This window comes from Anser anser (assembly GCF_964211835.1).
Source record: "Anser anser genome assembly, chromosome: 6".
Lineage (NCBI taxonomy): Eukaryota > Metazoa > Chordata > Aves > Anseriformes > Anatidae > Anser > Anser anser.
The window spans coordinates 23,214,414-23,233,883 of record NC_139726.1 but is presented as its reverse complement, the minus strand read 5'-3'; the positions used below and the strand labels follow the sequence as shown (position 1 = coordinate 23,233,883).

The 19,470-nt window shown below is 35.3% G+C and overlaps 1 protein-coding gene across 3 annotated transcripts in view; it reads left to right on the top strand.

The window, feature by feature from the left end:
- LNPK (lunapark, ER junction formation factor) overlaps nucleotides 1-17,629 on the top strand; it is a 39,066-nt gene extending 21,437 nt beyond the window's left edge. For 2 of the 3 annotated variants that reach the window (XM_083841551.1, XM_083841550.1), the window contains exons 9-13: nucleotides 3,985-4,209; nucleotides 8,634-8,739; nucleotides 9,431-9,501; nucleotides 10,784-10,954; nucleotides 16,674-17,629. In XM_083841551.1, coding sequence (XP_083697677.1) covers nucleotides 3,985-4,209; nucleotides 8,634-8,739; nucleotides 9,431-9,501; nucleotides 10,784-10,954; nucleotides 16,674-16,870 — 770 coding nt within the window. In that variant the 3' untranslated portion in view covers nucleotides 16,871-17,629. The remainder of the gene's footprint in view (nucleotides 1-3,984; nucleotides 4,210-8,633; nucleotides 8,740-9,430; nucleotides 9,502-10,783; nucleotides 10,955-16,673) is intronic. The other variant, XM_083841552.1, reaches the window with a different exon arrangement.
- Nucleotides 17,630-19,470: the final 1,841 nt, after the last annotated feature.

The window sequence follows — 19,470 nt, the reverse complement described above, 5'->3', positions numbered from 1 at the left end:
AGTGAAACAGTTGTTGCTAAGGAGGCTGTCTACACTGTATTTATGGGGGTTTACTTAGCACTAGCTGTAGACTAGTACATGGAACTGATACACATTAGCTTGGAAGGCACCTTTCAGTTTAGTTCCATTTGAGAGGAATGTAAATGCTGCTCCTGGACCGTATCATGGTATCAACAAGAGACTAAGTGAGGACAACTGAGAAAATTGAAACATAAACATGCAACTTCTCTGGGTACATCCACATTAATGTAAACAATTTGCTTCATTCTGAACAAAAATAGTTTAACTTTGGCAAGGATATTGGAAAACAAACTTTGTAAGGTATCATAAGCATGATTTTGTTCATGTACAGTACAAATCCTTTTTTTTCCAGTCTGTTCTCTCAACACATTGAATTTAGAGTTCCTTCTCTGTTGTTCACGTAAAGTTGATTATTCAGAATTGTATTTCAGGGGGACACTGTATTTGCCTTTAGCTTGTGAAAATGGGGAGACTTATCTAAATAACCCATTGTTGGTATGTACAGTAATTCATTCAATTTCTAGGTATCAAAAAAGTACAAGCTTATTTTTTACACTAAATAATATATGCCCCAAACAAATACTAGGTTCTGTTCTGTGCAGTATACAACTTACCACAACAAGATGGCACCTTAATGTGGTTATGGTGTAATTTCATGTATGCAGTAGAATTAGTAATTGGAAATTAAAATAGAAGCTTACAAGTTAACATTAACCCTTCCTTGGTCATTTTGTCTCAGTTTGGAGACAAACTGGTCATGTAGCAGAACTAATTATCTTAAGCTCTGTAATGATGTCTTTTTTGAAAAGTGGGTAAATAACGACCAATATATAATCAGATTGGACTTGCTGTATATGAAGCAGTTGATAAGGAGTTGGTAAATTTTTGACTTACCAGTTGAAATGAAAATGTACGTTAAATTATTTAGTACGAAGATTTAATCAGTCAGCATTACAGAGTAGTTAATTTTCAGAAAAACAATCATAGCTTTGTGTGCTTTGATCTTTTTGCAGTTTTTGTGATTTTTGTCACTTCTAAAATTGCTATTAAATTTTTTAATTGTTTTAACAGATGATTCATATAAATCTTGAGATTTGGCATAAGAAAACACCTGGAAGTCCAGAAGGAACTATCTAGTAAGAAATATTTTGAGGGTTAGAGTTAATTAGCATTCAGTACTCTGGCCACGTGAAGAAAATAGGTTGAGTATATATTGGCGATGGAATGAATATAGAACAACAATATCCTATTGTTGATACCTGCTCCCTTAACTGTACTGATACAACTGTTAGTGGGGATATATTGTGATTGAGATTGCTGCATGATCTGAATTAAAAATAATGCAATAACAGATGGCTGTAAGCTGTGGATTGGGTAAAGGCACCAAAAGGAAGAAAAAAATTCTTAGTTGATCTTTACCACTAAAGCCAACAAGCTGTGTGAGTTACATATTGGCCTGCATTGTGCTCTAGCTCTTTACACAAATGATGTATAAAAATAAGGGAGTTTTGAAGTGAGGGAGAAATAGAATACTTTTGCTTGTAAACATGAAAGATAAAGTGGTCTCACCAGTAGCAATATCCTAATATTCCTTAAGAGATCATACCGAATCATCAATTGTAAGTAGCCCTATTAATGTCTCCTATGTATCAGTATTGTTCAGTGCCAGTAAGTACAAAATTTGGACTGCAGTACTCTTGAAGAATAAAAGGTCTATTTTTAAGTTATGCATACAGTTGGTTAGCAGATGCATGAAAATAATTCATGGGGGGGGGGGCAAAGCTTGAAAAACTGCAAAGCTTCGTTCATATTTCCTCAGCAGTAGCAATGTTGTGAGTAGAGAACCAATTAGACACTTTACTCAGTTAACCTGTGCGACTTTAATTATGGAAGCCTGAAAGTTTGCAGGAGGTTCATTATTAATACAGTGTATTTTTTGTAGATTAGCCATGATTGTTGGTCAGAATTGCACAGAGCTGTGAATGAGTAAATGGAGAGGGTGTTCTAGTTATTTTAGTGTAGGCAGATTTGAAATATTACTACTAATGTCTCTCACAAAAAGCTCTTAAATGTCAATAGTGAAGTTTATCATAAATGAATTCTCAGTTAAAATGCAGTCTTCAGAATTGAAACAAGTCACCAAGGAAACCTTTAAGGAATTTCTGCAACCAGCTCGCTAATTTATCCTGTTCTCTGGATTGTGAGCAGTATAATAACAAGGGGCCCAATTTTACATGCTAATATCAACTTAAAAACATACAGGATCTTCATACCCATTGGGTGATCTAAATTGGAAGATCAAGTTGCGTCAGTTAATGCAGCAATGTCCATGAGGGTGTGGAAGGGGAAAGCTAATAATTTGTTCTGTTCAATATGAAACTGAGCTAGATGGTTTTTTAGTAAGACTTGTGTGGTTGCAGTCTTCTCACTGAAACTGCTAGTCTCTTTTCTTTCTTCTGGTGTTTACTAATGCTATTCATATGTACAGATCAGTAGGCAAGAACATAGCCTACATCTGTTGCAGTTTCTTGGCACTGGATGTTGGCAATTTTCCAACGGAACTTTTACGTTTAACCTAGTACTTCAGTGATAGCAGCTCTTCCTTAGGCAGTACAAGTTCTCATCACATGCTTACCGTACCCCCAGCACATATGAAAGCTTAGTGGGGTAGTGTTTTATTTTCCAGGGACAGAGATTGTTCCAAAAGACTTCAGCATACCTATCTCCCTGTGGTTACTTGTAAACTGCCTGCTAAGAACTGAAACTCTTCCAGCCTGTTGCAAAGTCAGCAGAAAAAATATCTCTAATCTTGAAACTCAGGGAGATGAATTCGAAGTCCAATTCCAATATGAAATTCCATTTCTTGTAGAGGTAACTAAGCAAGTTCATACAAAATATTGTGGGTACTAGAAACTTGTTCTGGAGGGTACTGTAGCCTTAGGTGTAGACATTCTTGGGATATAGCTTTAGATAGCCTGAGCCATCGTGTTAACCACGTTAATGTCCAGAGTCCTGAAATGAGGGTAAATTTCAATGTGATGTTGCAATAGTGTATTTCAAAGACTCTCTAGAGGTGTTAAGGTACAAGAAGGATGAGAAATAGATGATAGGGATGGCTGTTCCTGGGCACTGTTTTGGTAAAAAAAACTCATGTATAAATATAATGAAACTTCAATTTTATGTGACTTGATATTATAATATCCAAACTCTAATGTGTTACTGGGATGATATTCCTATTGATGTTAATGAGAACTCTGGCTTCAGGTAAGAAGAGCTGAAGAAACCTATCAAGTTTTTCATGGTAGTGACATAGTAGTAACTCCATGATAGTGGATTGAGAAGAGGTAAAAGTAAGGGAACAATGCAGTAGAGCCTATTCTTGCTTTGTGACAATCCAAGTACACAGTTTGGTAGTGTTCTTGAAGAGAGTGAACAAAACTATATAATCTGTTTATGATGATCTGCATATGTTTTGTTATCATTTTAGAATTGTTTTGTTTATCTGCAAACCTCCTAACAGCTCTGGGCACTTAGCCTGGATATTTTAGACATGGACTGAATAGTTGTACTGCCATACTAAATGCTTGGAAACACGTTTAAGCCGTAGTGTAAAAAAGTAGTCAGTTCCATCTATACTTTGTGGTTTGAATCTTCCTGATGGTATCTCCAACGTTCTGCTTTAGAGTACAAAATTATAAGGTAGGCATCTGCTAATTGTCTTCTGTAAGGCTTTTACCCCAAATATACAGTTACCAATCATTACTATTAAAACATTGCATTGTGTACTGGCTTTATTTCTATGGTGTGCTCAGCCAGGCACTTGGTGATCTTTAGTTATGGACACTTCTGGTTTTGTTTCATTTGGTTATTTCTGGCTGATTGGAGTGGCTGTATTAATATGCTTTTACTATTTCTTGCTTATAATGCTAAATGTTAAATTCAGTACACACATATTCTTGTCAGAAATTCGTCAGAGGACCACAGCTCAAAGAAATGCTTCTACACCCACACCTGCAACTCCAAAACAAGGCTCTCCAAAATCACTTGTTCCAGTAACAGCATCTCCTAATCTGCAGAGGGATGCATCCGCTCTGAGTGGGCCACTGGAAAGAACTGCTCTGCCGTCCTTGCAGTCAAACATTCCACCGAGGCACCCTGGATCCCCTGCTACTTCAGTGCCTGGAATGGGTAAACAGAACACTTAATGTTATTTACAGTTTATATTGTTTTCTCTGGTTACCAATAAAATAGGCCACTTTCAGACAGTATGGAAATGGCATTTCATTTGGAAATAGCAGAGCAGTTATCTGATTAAGCAGGAGTTCCATATTCAATTAGCCATAACTCTTTACAGCTGGCACCTTTTGATGCTGAAACCTATTGCCTGAGCTCATTTAACTGTTATGGCTTCTTTGTTTAAATGGCAATAAAACTTTGCAGTATTCTGTAGTCAACAATATAGCATACCTTTTTATGTTCTTAGTTTAGAAGAGCTCTACAGTTATATAAATCAGGTACAGAGGAGAACACTTTCCGAATACATTCATGTTTCTCACTAAACCCTGCACATATTTTTTAACATGCATCCTGACATTTATTTAAATTTTTACTCTAGGAGGTATACTCATGCAGTCTATACTCATAGATTAAAGTGTAAAATAGCAAATGTGCCAGAAAAGTTGTCTGTGGTGTAGCTGAATTTTTCTAAAGTGGTATGTTAGTTTGGTACAATAGTCAAGTGTTTACTGACAGGTCAAAATCTGGATGTTCCTTAAAACTTGATTTCATATCCTGAAAATGCTTTTTCCTTCATTTCTGGTTTGCTGTTCAGAAGGGATGGACTTTACCAAATAGCATTCCTCTTATGCAATTTAGTTCGTGTTCTAAAATTTGAGAGATTTTGAGGGAGGGGCAGTTGTTGTTCTCATTCTGCTCGTTGAAGGTGAAGCAGGACAGGGTAGTGCCAGGACTTCCATGTGTTGCAAGGTGTCTGTCAAGTTGGATTACAAAGCAATGAAGGAGATAAAAATGTCATCTTGAAAGTAAAAGGGATGCAACTTGCCAAGATTCTTTTCAGCACCACTGTAATTTGGAGTTGTTCTTTGCTTTTTATACAATGACCAAGAATATTTTATCTGCTGCATTTCCCTGATTTTTTTTTTTAACTTCAGGTAAAGTCTTACTGTAGTTCCTTGCTTACTAACCTCCATGGTACAATCTAAAAGTAGGACTGAACATTGGCACCCTGTCTCTTAATGGAAAATCTTGGGTAGCTGAATTTTAACATGCCTGTTCAAAATATTTGGTATAGTGGAATAAACTAGTCACAAAGAGCTGTGATCTCTTAGCTCCTCTCAAGATCCTTTAAGCCTTATTTTTGCTTAGTAATCGTTTACCTGTATTATGAAACTGCTGTTTTTTTTGTTTTTATCCCTGGAATGAACTGCAAAGGCAAACTATTAATACTTTCTGATTATCTTGAAGTACCAGAAATTAGCTTCACACACAAAGAAATTGGTCGTTTTGTTTCAAAAGGTGTTTACTGAAACCTGCTTATTGAAGATTCCTTACGGAGTTTAACATCACATGTTCCTTCTTGGTTAAGAGTCTGGCTATATGATAAAATAGTATCAGCTATATTCTTTCTTTTTCTTGGAAAAAGATTCAGGCACAATGAATAAGCTGGATGAATGTTAGCCTTCACTGCAGAAAATGTTTAGAGAAAAAAAAACACTTTTAAAAGGACAGTTGCCAAACCTATTAATTAAAATATTTAATGCTTTATAGGCACATTTTTTCCACTGGAACGAACACATTTTTCTATTGTATGCAGCATTGCAAGCAGCTGTAATTGTCAATGTGGAAGCCCTGTTTTTTGTTGAATTTTCCCAAACCTTCCCTTCGCATAAAACTTCAGTCATGTAACTGTAGTGAGAAGTATGTAAATTCAGTATCTGTAAGAGTAATATCATTGCATCCAAGTTTATGCATGGCTTGCAACAAATATGAATAGCCTTAATTATCTCTAAAGTGGAGAAGATTAATAATTCATTTTCATTATACTATATTTTGTAGAGGAGAATCAATTTAACGTGTATTACCACGGAGCTCCCATATGTTTGAAAATTAATAACCAGCAGGTAGTTGAGAGTTTGCCAAGCTTTGCAAAAATGACCAGTCTTTCTACGATGATTGCTTTTGATGTTTATATTAATTACTGGTGTCCATAACAGCATGAGAACTGAGATGGTTGGTTTGAGTTATTAGTAGGCAGGTAATTGAAGTTTTTCTTGGAGCACGTTCTAGGTACTTTTACTTAATATTTATCTTATTTTTTAACTACTAGAAGCTTTCATATGTTGTGATATGCAGGTCATATGAAAACAATATCTTTTGAATACAATACTAAATACATGTATGAGTGTTAACCAGATATTGAGGAAAATTATTTTAGTGTTTTAATTTTATTGCAGATTTTTAGTCTTTCAGATCTTTGCCGTCACACCTGTGTCAAACATTGACCATTCACTTTTTTAATGGAAGCATTGGGCCTTTTATTGTGAAGCTTTAGCAAATGTATTTTGCTTGAAGTCTTCTCTGGGCAGCTTTTTCAAAATCTTTGAAATACAGAGTTCTGCCTAGCTAATGTTGGACTGATTTTTTTTTTCCTGTGACTGCTTTGAGGATTTTCTTAGTCTTGAGTACTACTTGTTCCCAGAATACAAGAATAATTTGGGAATGTATTCCCTGATTTATATCTCTTGACTTCAGTTCCCTTGTTTGTGAAAGCAAGAGTTATTTTAAAAAGTATATTAAGCATGTAAATTGCAGTATTTTCTATTCAAATTTATTGTACTTGTAAAGATCAGGACAGTCTGTTCAGGTCAGTTTTCCAGAACTGACAGAAGCCTTGCAATGGTAAGGATGAGATTAATCTCGTTCTGCATGTAGGACTTGGAGAGGACATTGCTCAAAATATTTGGGTCCTACTTCTTGAAACAGTGTTTCTGACATTTGTCCTAGGGTATCTAGATAATCATACATAGCTATTGAACTTCAGCTTTACAACTGAATATAGCACATTCTGGTATAAGTAACTTTTTCCGTTGTTGCTCCCATCTGTGAGAGACAAAAGATATCAGGTTTGAGATGGTAATTGCTGTCTGTTACATCTAATGCTGTGTTTAAACTGAAAGCTAAACTGAAAGCCTATCTTGGATCAGTATACTAAATGGCAAGACTTGCTGTGTTGTCTTTGACTCTATACTCATGGCATACATGCTATTTCTGTGCATATATGTATGAAAACAAGAGCTGTATTGCTGGGAGCTATGATTTTAGCTGGGAGCAGCACCAGGGCATGCATAAAGTGCTACCGGAAAGATAAATCTATCATCTGAGAAGCTTGAAAGCCACTGTTTTTTTCCCTTGGTATCTTTCAGTTAAATGCCCTTTTGAATTAGTTCAATTTATTAACAAAAACTACTCTTTTGGTAGTCCATTGTTTGTATTTTTAAGTCACTTGTAGGAGATTCTGTGAAACATATCTTCCCCCCAAAAATACTAGACAGATAGTAAATTGAAAAAAGAATCAGAAGCTGAATGTCATCAATAAAAGTCCACCTAAGCTGTTGACTTGTATAAAATGCCTTTTGGCAAGGAATGTGTCCTTGGGAAGTGATTTTAGGTATTTAGTTATTTGAATGGTGATGTTTCTTACCAAATTTTGTTGCTCATTATGCCTAGCTTCTGTGTCAAGGCTAGAAGGGAAGGTAGAAGTAAGGACTGAAAGCTACCTAAATGGCCATTGGCAGTTTGTAATGATCTTGTAGTAGAGCAGAAGTTTTAAAACTTTGACACACATTTGTCTTTCCACACACATTCATCTGCTTTAATTGCCCTATGTAAATAGAGATGAAGGTGGTAGCAGCTATTGTTGTTACTTGTTTTTAAAGGAGTTTTATTTTGATAGTAGTTAAACACATAGAATTTAAAAATATCTATATCAATAGTGGTGGTCTGGCTTTTTAGACTAAGCATAACTGAAAATATCCAACTTTCCAATAAATGTGGAGATGCAAACATACCAAGTGGCTAGATGGTTTAATATGTAGACTGAATACACTGGGCATGTTTCCAGTTAGGCTCCTGCCATCTAGTAACCGCACAGAAACCAGTGGGGGCTTCTTTGGTAACATTTTTAGTTCTTTTAGTGTTGTAATTGATTTCTACCAGATATATTGGTGTAAATTTGAAAAATTGAACATGCAGAATTCAGACTATATAAAGAAAACTCAATTCTTAGTTGCTTGTTTAAAAAACGTATAATTGTGAGTAATCATTAAATGCTATTAATGCATTAAGTACATCATTAAATTAATAATTTCTAAAGAACTTAAAGCGTGAAAGTAAAATGATTTAATATAAGATGAAGGAGCAGTAGAACTTTCAACTATTGTGGGTTGAAAAAACTTGCAGCTTTCCTAGTAGATTAAGAAATATGGTAATTCATATTAAGCAGGCAGAATTTCTATTGCACTAGCATGCACAGCGAAAGATTATATACAGTAGTATAGTAGAAAATCAATTTGACATGGTTCATGTTTTCCTAGGTCTTCATCCTCCAGGCCCTCCTTTAGCAAGACCTATTCTTCCTCGAGAAAGAGGAATTGTGGACAGAGTTATTGAATATTTGGTTGGTGATGGTCCTCAGAACAGGTAAAATACTGCTAAAGGGAATACATAAATATACATATACATAAATATGGAGCTGCTTAACTTTTTTTAAAGCAGAAGGTCCAAGGTTAAAAGTATTGCAAACTGTCATAAACTTTCTTATGATATGGCTGTTTCTTAGTGCTTCATAGGAAATCTGTAGGGAAAATGGTAACCATTTTGACAAGATTAGCCTCTATTTTGAACAGTATTAGCCATCTGATACAAAAACAAAAATCTTTGATACTCAAGTAGGTGAATACATTATATTTAACAAAAAAAACCCACAGCTTATTTGATTATCACTTTAGCTTTATTACCTTTATAAATGCTTTCAGATTGCATTCAGAACTCTCCAGATGTATCTGAATTTCCATGTTAAACATGATCACTTTTCATACTGACTGTATTCTAATGAAGTACAAACTTGTAAATAGTTTGGATATTATTTTCTGACACTGCTGATATTAAAAATCTGTTCAACTGTGAGAATCTTTCATTGTTTCTAAACCAACTTTAAAAATTATTTTTAAATATATGGTTATTGTGTAGGGCCAACTAAATCCATTTGACTGTGGAAATTACCTCTTAAGAATAAATACCTAAGCTGTTAGTATCTATGGTAAAATGCATCTCCTGCTTCAATGTGTTACTGCTTAAAGGTACGTAATTATATAGTGTTCATGTTTTCTAGGTACGCCCTTATATGTCAGCAGTGTTTTTCTCACAATGGTATGGCTTTGAAGGAGGAGTTTGAATACATAGGTAAGAACTAATGTGTAACAGGCTTGAATACATAGGTGAGAACTAATCTGTAGCAGACTGTAGTAGTTGGTTTGTGTTTCATGACTGACATGCATCATGCTTCATTTTGGTTACTTAACTGACACTGTGAAATGTCGCTTCATATGGGAACAGTTTTATGGTAACTTACTGCTCTGTATCTTAAGATTTGCTTTAAGATTTAAAGAAGTACTTTATTGCAACCGTCAGGCCAAGGATTTTATGTGCAGAAAGCTCTTCAGTAGAAATAGGCTTCCTCCAGTACATCCCTTTAAAATTGCTACTGGCTTAAAATGGTTCTCAGAAGGGTTTTATACTGAGAAACTATCTGACATTAAAGTATTCCTCTTTTACCAGAACTTAAACAAAATTTTTCTTTGGCAAGAAGATCTTGGGGAGGTATCAGAAAAGGAGTGGGAACAAGCCCAGGGGGGCTATATGTGAATTTATGGCTAACGATAACTTAAGACAGACACAGCTCTTTATTGAACACAGATGTTTTATTTTGCCTCCTTTCTGCCACAAGTGTAAGCCTGATGTTTAAAAAATGAGGGGATGTTAGATGAGTCTTCTATTTCATTTTGTTTCTCTTAATTTTGCGAGGAAAATACACAACACTGTAAAAGTATAGGCTGAAGGTTTCCTATGCATCTGAATATATTTAGTCTATGTATCATCTTAGCTCAGGTGTGTTCACAGTTCAAATGTGCAGGAAATAATCATCCCCCCCTGTCTTAGTGAAACTATTCACTTAACTATTATGTGGGATACTGTACTTCAGAACAAATTTTTTTTCTTAATTAAGCATCACTGGAGCAGAATGCTCCTCAAGGAGCAAATAGTGAGGGAAATATGAAGCGTCCATAGCATCCACTTAATTAAAGGGTGAGCATAGTGACATCTTAACAAAAAAAGTTATCTTCTATCTTAGGTCTTTTGTAGGAAAGAATAGAAGAATGTTGTGTGGCAACATGTTGTGGTACTGAATTGCAGTGTTTTGTGGTCAAATATTTCACGATGATGGACAAAAGTACAAGTGCAGCAGAGGTGATAGCAAACAGGTATTTAAGAAGCAAATGTATGCTGAAGTTGAAAAGGGATCTATATGGAACAATTTCTGTAAACTTGATGGACATACTCTCCGGCATTATTATTAATTTATTTAATTCTTTTTAGTATTTTGGACAGTCAGGGTATTGTGGAGGAATAAGGTGAAATATTAAATTGTTTAGTGAGACTACTTACTGGGTGTGCTTTTGTGTAGCATTTAGGTGTGCCTACTGCTTTTTCCTGAATCCTGCAAGAAAAACGAGACCTCAGGCTCCAAGACTACCAGATTTCAGTTTTGAAAAAAAGCAACCTACAGAACTGCAATCGGCAACTGAGCATCCAGAGTCAAGAGAGAGAGAACCGCAGGAGAATCAGCAGACAGAAGGTATGTGCTAATCTCATGATGTCTGCTCTTATTTAAAGTCCAATGAAATCTCCCTGTCCCATGCACACTGGTTTTGAATGTGGCAGCTTTCATTGATATGTTTAAATGTTACATACATGATGTATATTGAGTGAGTTTTTTTATAAGAACAACTTCATAGTAGGTACAGTTTATATTTTTTCAAATCTTGTCCCTGCTTCTAGCTTAGTTTGATGCTGTTGTCTTCTCTTGAACCCTAAAATTTCATTATATTAAGCAGAATGTCTCATGCAAATGATGGCGTAACAAAATTCTTCACTCTAGTGATACTGATAAACAGATGGAAAACAGCGCTGTAAATTAGTTAAGAAGAGAATATGTCCTGAAGTGGTTAACTTCCACTGTGTTCAGCAGGTCATTTGATTAAGGTGTGTTGGAATTTCTGCCTTTGTTCCTTTTGCTGTTTTCCTCAGGGCAGGAAAATCTAGTAAAACTGCCTTGTTTAAAATCAGGGAGTTCAAAGACAAATTGTCAATTTTAATTTAGCATAGTTCCTTTTGAGACATTTTATAGTCTGCAGATACAGTAGGCATCTGGTATACAGCCAACAGGAAGATGCAGTGTTTTAAAAGACTTCAGAAATTATAATTTCAAACCAAAGAATCTCCAGTTGGCTGTGCTGTTGAATACTTAATGGAATCTTGCATTGGTTTAAAACGAAGGAGCATGTGGGGAAAAAGTTACTGAAGAGGGTACAGCCCTGATATTCAGTCTGTAAAGGCGTTGTCTATAGGAAACTGTTGGAATGTAGCAGAATACTTCTGTTTGATCTTTAATACTGAGTACAAAATGGCATCCGCTTTAATTTCTGGCATGGGAAGGCTGAGTGAGACTGATAGGCGAGACTTATCTAACTGTACCCATCTCTGGGTGCGGTCTGATGAAGGGTGCGTTGTATGGAAAACTTGTTTGGTTTCTTTTTTTGTGTCATAGTGTTCTCTTAACTGCTTTTCAGTGAAGAAGTGTCCTCAGTCACTTTCAATGTAGTTCCCTAACTCGTTGCTGGGTCACCTAAAGGGGGATAGTGTCTTGTTTTGTAGGATGGAACAAAATACAGGAGGGAAGAAATTAATTTTGATATATCACTCAGTGTAATTGAAAAGCTTCATATTCAAGTATTGTGGATTAAGAAGACATTTTCTCTTTCCTTGCATTTGTCCCTGTGCCACAGGTCACAGTCTGTCTTAAATATGTCAGTATACCTGATTCTAACAATTGTATTAGCACAGCTGAGGAGAGGGAGAGTTATGGTAGAATGGCAACAGAGATAGCAGTGAATGTAACTACTTAAGTGTTCTTTCACGATAAAAGTAGTGAAGCAAGACCTAAATCAGATCCATGAAGCTAGCTAAGACAATGCAAATTTCACCTTTGCTCTCAAGTGGTCTTATTCTCTTTTCAGTGAGTAGAGTATGGATTGGTAGCTTCTTGGCTACTTTTTTTTAAAAAACAGGTTGTTGTAGAAAAGACATGGTTTATTATTGGGGTCTTCAAAACTCAGGTTATTTTCTTCTGTGTGAATCAAATGGAAAAGCCCTTAAAGACTTCAGCTCTTGGAGGTGTGTGCCTTGAGGGTTTCTAAGTGTTATTCAACTGCAGGTTCTTAAAGGTTTTGAGAGAGAGGGGTGCTAATTAAGCTGGTATTATCATTGAAGGAAATGTTTATCAGACTATGCTTTTAATGGGTCTGAGCTGCTGAGCCAGTTTATAGATGTTTAAAAAACAAAGTAAAGCCTTTTAGAATTAATGCAAGATTTTCCTTAAGTACTTGAGATGTGAGAGTGAAAATTCTACAAAATACTTTTTGCTTTTTATGAAAGCAGAATTTTCAGGATAAAACATAGAATATTTTTATTGCAGTATATGTGAAATCTTCAGCTTACCTTTAACACTGAAAATTACTTTTTTTTGGTGTGGTCTTGTATTCTGGTGTGCTCCATTAATTAAAATAATAAATGAAAAACAACAAAAGAAAGCACTGGGGATTATTCACCAGTTCTTTTTCCTGCTAATAAGTTATATTGAAACTCTTGAGAAGAGGCATAAGAAATGAGTAATTGGTATGCTGACTTCTCCTTTTAGGTAGCTTAAATATCCTGATCTTTTCTGAATACTTTATCTACAAGATATGAACCATTCTGTTTTGGTAATTAGTAAGCAGCCAGAAATAGTGTGTTAATATTTAACATAACTAATATCTGAGATGTCTTGTTGATGCAACATAGGCCAGTGCTACCCGGTCCATTTGTCATCGTGCATTATCTGTCTGTGTCTTGCCACAAAGTAATCTCTTATGAATGAGAATATAATTTTCAGTAAATCACTTTTTCCATCAGAACCCTAATTTGAAACATAACTTGGCTTTCTTGGTTGTAATTTTAAGCTATGAAGGGATAGCTCTGGGGAAGGCTTTTGTTCACTGTAGTAATATAAATGCTGTCATAGCAAGAATAGAATATCTTTGCTTAGATGTAAACAAACACTAACATCAAGAAACCATACTCACCACAGCGTTGACAACAGGGATATCCAAACCTTCTATGTAACTCATTTAAACCATAGCTATATAGCTTGAAAAAAAAATGCTAGCTAATGTGATGCAGAAGTGCTATAAATATTTTTTCACTAGTCAGCTACTTTACTAATGAGTAGAGCATGAAGCTGAATCTTTTTTCAGTTGTGTGCTCATGCAGTGACAAGCATGCTACGTGCTACTCCTATAGATATGAGAACTGAAGAATGGTTATGTGGAGTGCTGTTGGCACTGAACCTTGGATTTTGTAATCCTTTGGAAATATGGAGTCATCAGCTGTCAATCTGATGCAGATTACTGGCACAGACGTCATGCTTCACTATTCAGCAGTGTAACCTGGGAAATTTTAATACCAGAATGAAGTAATATACTTCACTTCGTTTTTTAAGTGGCTTGTTTTTTTCTATCAAAGGCTGGTCTCTGAGCATTTAGAAGTAATATTTTTCTGTATAAGACCCAAACATTAAAACACCAGGAACTACTTTTAACTCTGTGATTGATTTTGCCTTCCTTATGTTTGGTACTGTTGCACTATCCTTGATATAGGCTTGTCATTTAACAATGTTTTGAAAACAAGAAAATTTGTCAGCTTGAGTATTTTGTATTGAATATCTAGTGCTGATGTTCAAAGGTCTTCATTAGATTACTTTGAACTTCTGATCACTGTGATGAAATCTGGACTTTATGAAGACAACTTCCCTTGCTGTCTCCAGATTGTATGGAGTTCTTTGACCATCTGATGAAATATTTTGATTTAATGCTTTTAGCACATCTTAAGATTTGACATACAGCAACTGTTAGTATGTTTGAAAGGATTTCCATTTAAAAGGCAGATGCAAAAATCTGGTTTGCACTTCAACAGAAGTGTGCACAGTAATGCTGTCCTTCAAAAATAACACTCTTCCAAGTTGTTCCAAGTTTGTGCTTATTCATGAGTTCTACCAAAAGTGGCATGGCTTTGGGCAAACATTACAGGTGGAACAGAAACTTTAGGAATAAAACTGGTCAAGGACAAAGTATTAAGGAATAAGCTTCTGGTCAAAATGGTCTCAGTTTACTGTTTAAAAAACCAACCAAACAAACAAAAACAACAACAAAAAAAAACAAACCAAACAAACAAGAAACCTGGTCTGGAATAATTGTTTCAGAGATTTGGCTGCTTCTTTACCAAATCTGCACTATTTTTGCAGGACACCATGAGTGTGCTATATCTTTAAGCCATTATTTCTTCTAAAAGATCCAAGTATCTGCTGTGCTTTTTGCTTCAGCTAGTATGGCTAGAATTCTGATTTCTCAGTAGATCCTTGTCAGCTTAACTCAAGTTCAATGACTTGTTAACTTTTTTTAAAGAATTGGTTACATTTTTTTTCTGGCTTTGTGAATACCTGCATACCAGACATGTTTCTTCTACTTGACCTAGTAGCGATACAGTATTGCGATACCACTGGTTATGCAATGAAATACCCTGCAACAAAAAGAGGGGTAGCTGACCTCTCACAGTGTGAAGTACATACGCTTTTGTAAATACTAAGCTTTAAGCAGAAGTGCTAGGAACAGAACTTCTGTAGCCAGAAGCAGGGCTTTGAAGATTGCGTTGATACAGTTCTTAAACTTACCTTAGGCTGTTTGCTGTTGAGATTATATATGTGTAGCTGCATTCAGTTAAATCATGTATTAATAACTGATCATCAAGGGTGCTACCTTTCTTTTGTCATCTTTAAGCTTACTTTCAGAGCTTTATCTTTCAGCTACTGCACTTAAAGCAGTAATTTAAAAAACTTAGTATTAAGATTAAATGGACTCTTCACTAGTCAGTGTATTTAAAATGAAATCACTGTATATATTTAATACAGGTTGATCATGTTTGCAGTTGTAGCAAACAAGTAGCATTGCTTGCTGTGACTGCCACAGCTTCCTATTTTAAAGTATCTACTGTTTAGTTTCTTAATTTTGTCAGACCTTTAATTATTAGATTAATTTTCCATGTAAGTTGTTTTTTAACTGTATATTCTGCAGAGTTTCAGCGGTTTTACTAAGTTCATTAAATAAAGTGAAGGGAAAGGTCATGTAAAATAAATACCTGACTTTTTTTCTTTAGGGAAACAGTGTCTCCATGCTTTTCAGTAGAATATAACAGTGAGAGCAGCATCCCTTTCCTGTTCCTTTGAATATAGGTGGTTGGAACATGCATCCTATCAGGCTTTCTGCTTTTAAATGGAAGTTTCTGCTAGTGGCTAATTGTCCTTGGGGCTGTCCTCAAGCCCATTGTAGATGCTCAGCATCTTCCTAATCACACTAAATGTATGGTTCCCTCAATCCCTACATTGACCAGGCTAAGAACAAGTCACTTTTACAGGTTGATGGATCATAATTCTGAGGAATAAAGGACTGAACCTGAGTAGATGAATAATGTTTGCACTATACTACACATGAGTTGAAGGCATGGAGTTCTCTTCTTCCCATCCTATACTTTCTTTGTGACTAAAGCTTCAACAGCAGCAGTAAAGAAGGAATGTAACTTAGTTGTGGAGGGGCTAGAGCAGGAGAAAGCACAAACTCATTCATAGAATTGGAGGCTGAAGAAAATACGCAGAGTTCAGATGAGGAGAAAGAAAACTGACAGTAGGAAGATTAAGAATACTCAGTAATTTTTGTTGGCAGTTTTGGGATGTTGGGAACTGGATTTTTCTGTATTTTTTTCTAATTACCTGGCTCTTTACGTGTAGTTTCCACCAAGTAGAGTGTTTAGGCTCTGTGTGGTGGTTGAACTTATACAGAAAAAGCTGTACAGTTGCTATCACTTCCATTACCAAGCAAAAGCTGAATTAAGATAATGTCTTACTTCTGGCATTCTATCTCATTAAACAAACAAGCCTAGAAAGATTCTGAGTGTGAACGGATACAAATAGTGTGCAGTATTTTCAGTGGGGTCTGGTGAACTTTTTCCATAGTATTTTCTTTTTTCTTCAATTTTATAGTTTTTACCTGTGACCTCCTTTTTAGAAAAATAATTGTTGGCAGTTCAGAACTTTGTGGTGACTAGTTGAAATCTGTGTGTGATTACAAAATATTTTCACAGGCCCTCTAGAAATATTAGCTATATCTTCATTTCTGAAAATGGTTATTTGATCATTTTTCTTTTCACAGAATCTGAAGAACCATCCCAGAGCATTGAGACAAATGAGACAGATGATAAAGCACTAAGTGCTGAGCAGCTGAATGATGGGCCAGCTGAAGAAGTTGAAAAAGAAGTAGCAGAAAATGTTTCAACAACTGAAGACTCTATTTCAGATTCTGCTATTTCAACCGAACAAAGTGAAGAATCTTTAGTGAAAGCTGAATAAAGTACTTCAAGTGCCTTCAGTAGCTAGTTTTTAGCTTTGTTCATGCTTGTTGTTACTATTCAGGTGAGCTTTTTTAAATGGTACAACTTAAAAATCTCGCTTGAGCTTAAACTGCCTCAACTGCCACAGTATGTCAAAGCTATGTGTGAAAGTGAGTATTGTAAATTAAGCATGTGTCTTTAAGTTAACTCACAGAATGTATAGTTGGTTGAAGTCTAACAGTCATAGCCATTGCTCAATTTGCATATTTAAAAACTTAAAAGTAAGTTTTATTAAAGGTGACCTAAAATTTGACCTCTCTAGCTGTCAAATGATGAGCGACGAACTGGCCACAACACAACTGACCTAGTAAGTTTGGTCTAGCGAACTTAAAGATACTCAATTTAACAGGGAAGAATTAAAAAGTACATCTTAAATACAGAGGTTTACAAGCTGAGGTGTCATCCCACATTTGACTTAAGCATATGGAAAGTGTCATTACAGTGGTGTTAATGTTATTCATTGTCTAACTTTTTGACAGAATTAAGTTAGATGACACTCACAAAAATTGCATCTCCTTTGGTATTTGCATTGCAGATGAACCAGAGGCGCGTACATACGGAACTGTTTTGTGTTTACATAAAATATAGAAAGTCTCTGCACTTGATTGTACTTGAATACAAAGCACTATTTATACCTGTACAATAATGACAAGATATAAGTGAATTTTGTGCCTTTGTGTATTTTGTTAAAGGAAAATAAAGACATCTAGCAGCAAGATTTGCTTTGTGATTCCTAGAACTTAATAGAACTTCTGCTGTATGCCGCAATTCCACTGTTACTTTGTAGAAGTTCAGGAGGAATATAACATGTTACAAGGAGCATGTATATATGTTGCTAAGGTGGCTTCCTTACAACAGAAATAGATCCCTCATCGGTAGTGGGAGCTTACATGTGATTACCAAAAGAGTTTGCAATTATGCTTAAAGTCTGTTGATCGTATTTATGGTTAAAATTGCAATGAACATTTGCTGCTGGATTACTGAAGCTGTATGTGTTTATATAGCTTTTGAAGCTAAGGACTTGTGTGCATTTCCTGTTATTTTTAACAACTGGGAACTTGGACTAGCATGTTTCTGGTGCCTAGAAATGAGACATCTAAATCAAACAGATTTTATTTTTTTAAACACATGCTGAGCCTGTGTAGTTTGATTCTTTAGTTTTATAATGTGTGTGATGTCCTCCCTGTACTTTACAATATGGAAGGAAGGGGAAACTTCAAACTTTTTTTTAAATCATCTTGGTCCCAAAGTAAAATGGTTTTACATTGTAAAGGCAGCCAAAGGCTCAATCTTAGTAAATCAAAAGCTCTCTACAAGTAAAACATATTTCTAAATGTGACCATCTCTTAATAAGAGACATAATTCTTACCTGAACAGCAATGACTTATTTTCCAAATAATTGTTTTAATTCTCTAGGGTTAGTTTAAAAGCTCAACCGTTTCATCAAGATAGAAGTTTAGGAGAAAGTCTCTATTTAGATAAATGAGGAAATCTTTTTTTCTGGTTCACTAACTAAATTGCAGTTCATATTTTAATTAGTAGAATTCTAAACAGAATGTAGGCAAGTGATTAAAGGAGTGTTTGTAGATATTTGGCTATATTTATATAAACAACAGTTAGTAAAAACAAGTAACTGTCTTGTGTGTAACTATCTTAGTTGTAAATAAAAAAGAAAACAGGCTCTTTTTCCTTCAGATATTCTATTAGGATATGAGAAAGGTACAGGGTACAAAGGGGAATACATTCTTTAAGAGAAGGTATTTACATTCCAAAATGTCTTTAGAAATGGGAATAATTTTGCCTGAAAGTTGAAATATTTGTTTTATTCTGTAAGACTTTCAGATGTTATCTCCTTTGTATTTTGTACATCACTAGTTTATCTGTTCAGAGGCTGGTTGTTCTGTTGGAAAGAAAACCATAAGGTACTTCAGTAGTTCAGACCAGTTAGTTGTTGGATGTACTGACAAGCACTAGAAACAAGTAAAATTTGACACGCAATCCTGTGTGTGATACATTTAATGCGTGAATTGCTTACTGTCCCTTTAGAATCTGAGATTACTCTAGGTGTGTATTATTTCCTTTGAAAAATCTTATTTTGGGTGCCTGTTTTTTATAGAGTAATTTTATTTCCTTCCCTTAACAAGCAATCACTGAACTGTAATACATAATATCTATTGAATTGACTGAGAAAACAATCTGTTGATATTAGAGCTATTTATTTTTTTCATTAGCCTGGAAGATGTCTGTCAGCTATTCTGCTTTTGTCAAGGGAACTGATGCTTTCAGCTGGGTAAGGTTGTTGGGAATCTGAATTTTTTTGGAAAGAGGAGAATCAGGTGTGGAGGGGAAGCATTATTGCTCCAAATGTTCTTAAATGTGATATTAGCAGCTTGCAAAAGGAATGCTTGATGCTATCGGTTTACTAAAAGGATCAAGTAAAGACAGTTAACCTCACGTGAAAATAAATACTTGTTAAAGAGCAAAAACCCTAGACTTGAGACCAGGAGCTACCTAGAATTTTGGGGGAGAGAACAAGTGAGTTTTAAGCACAGTTTCCCT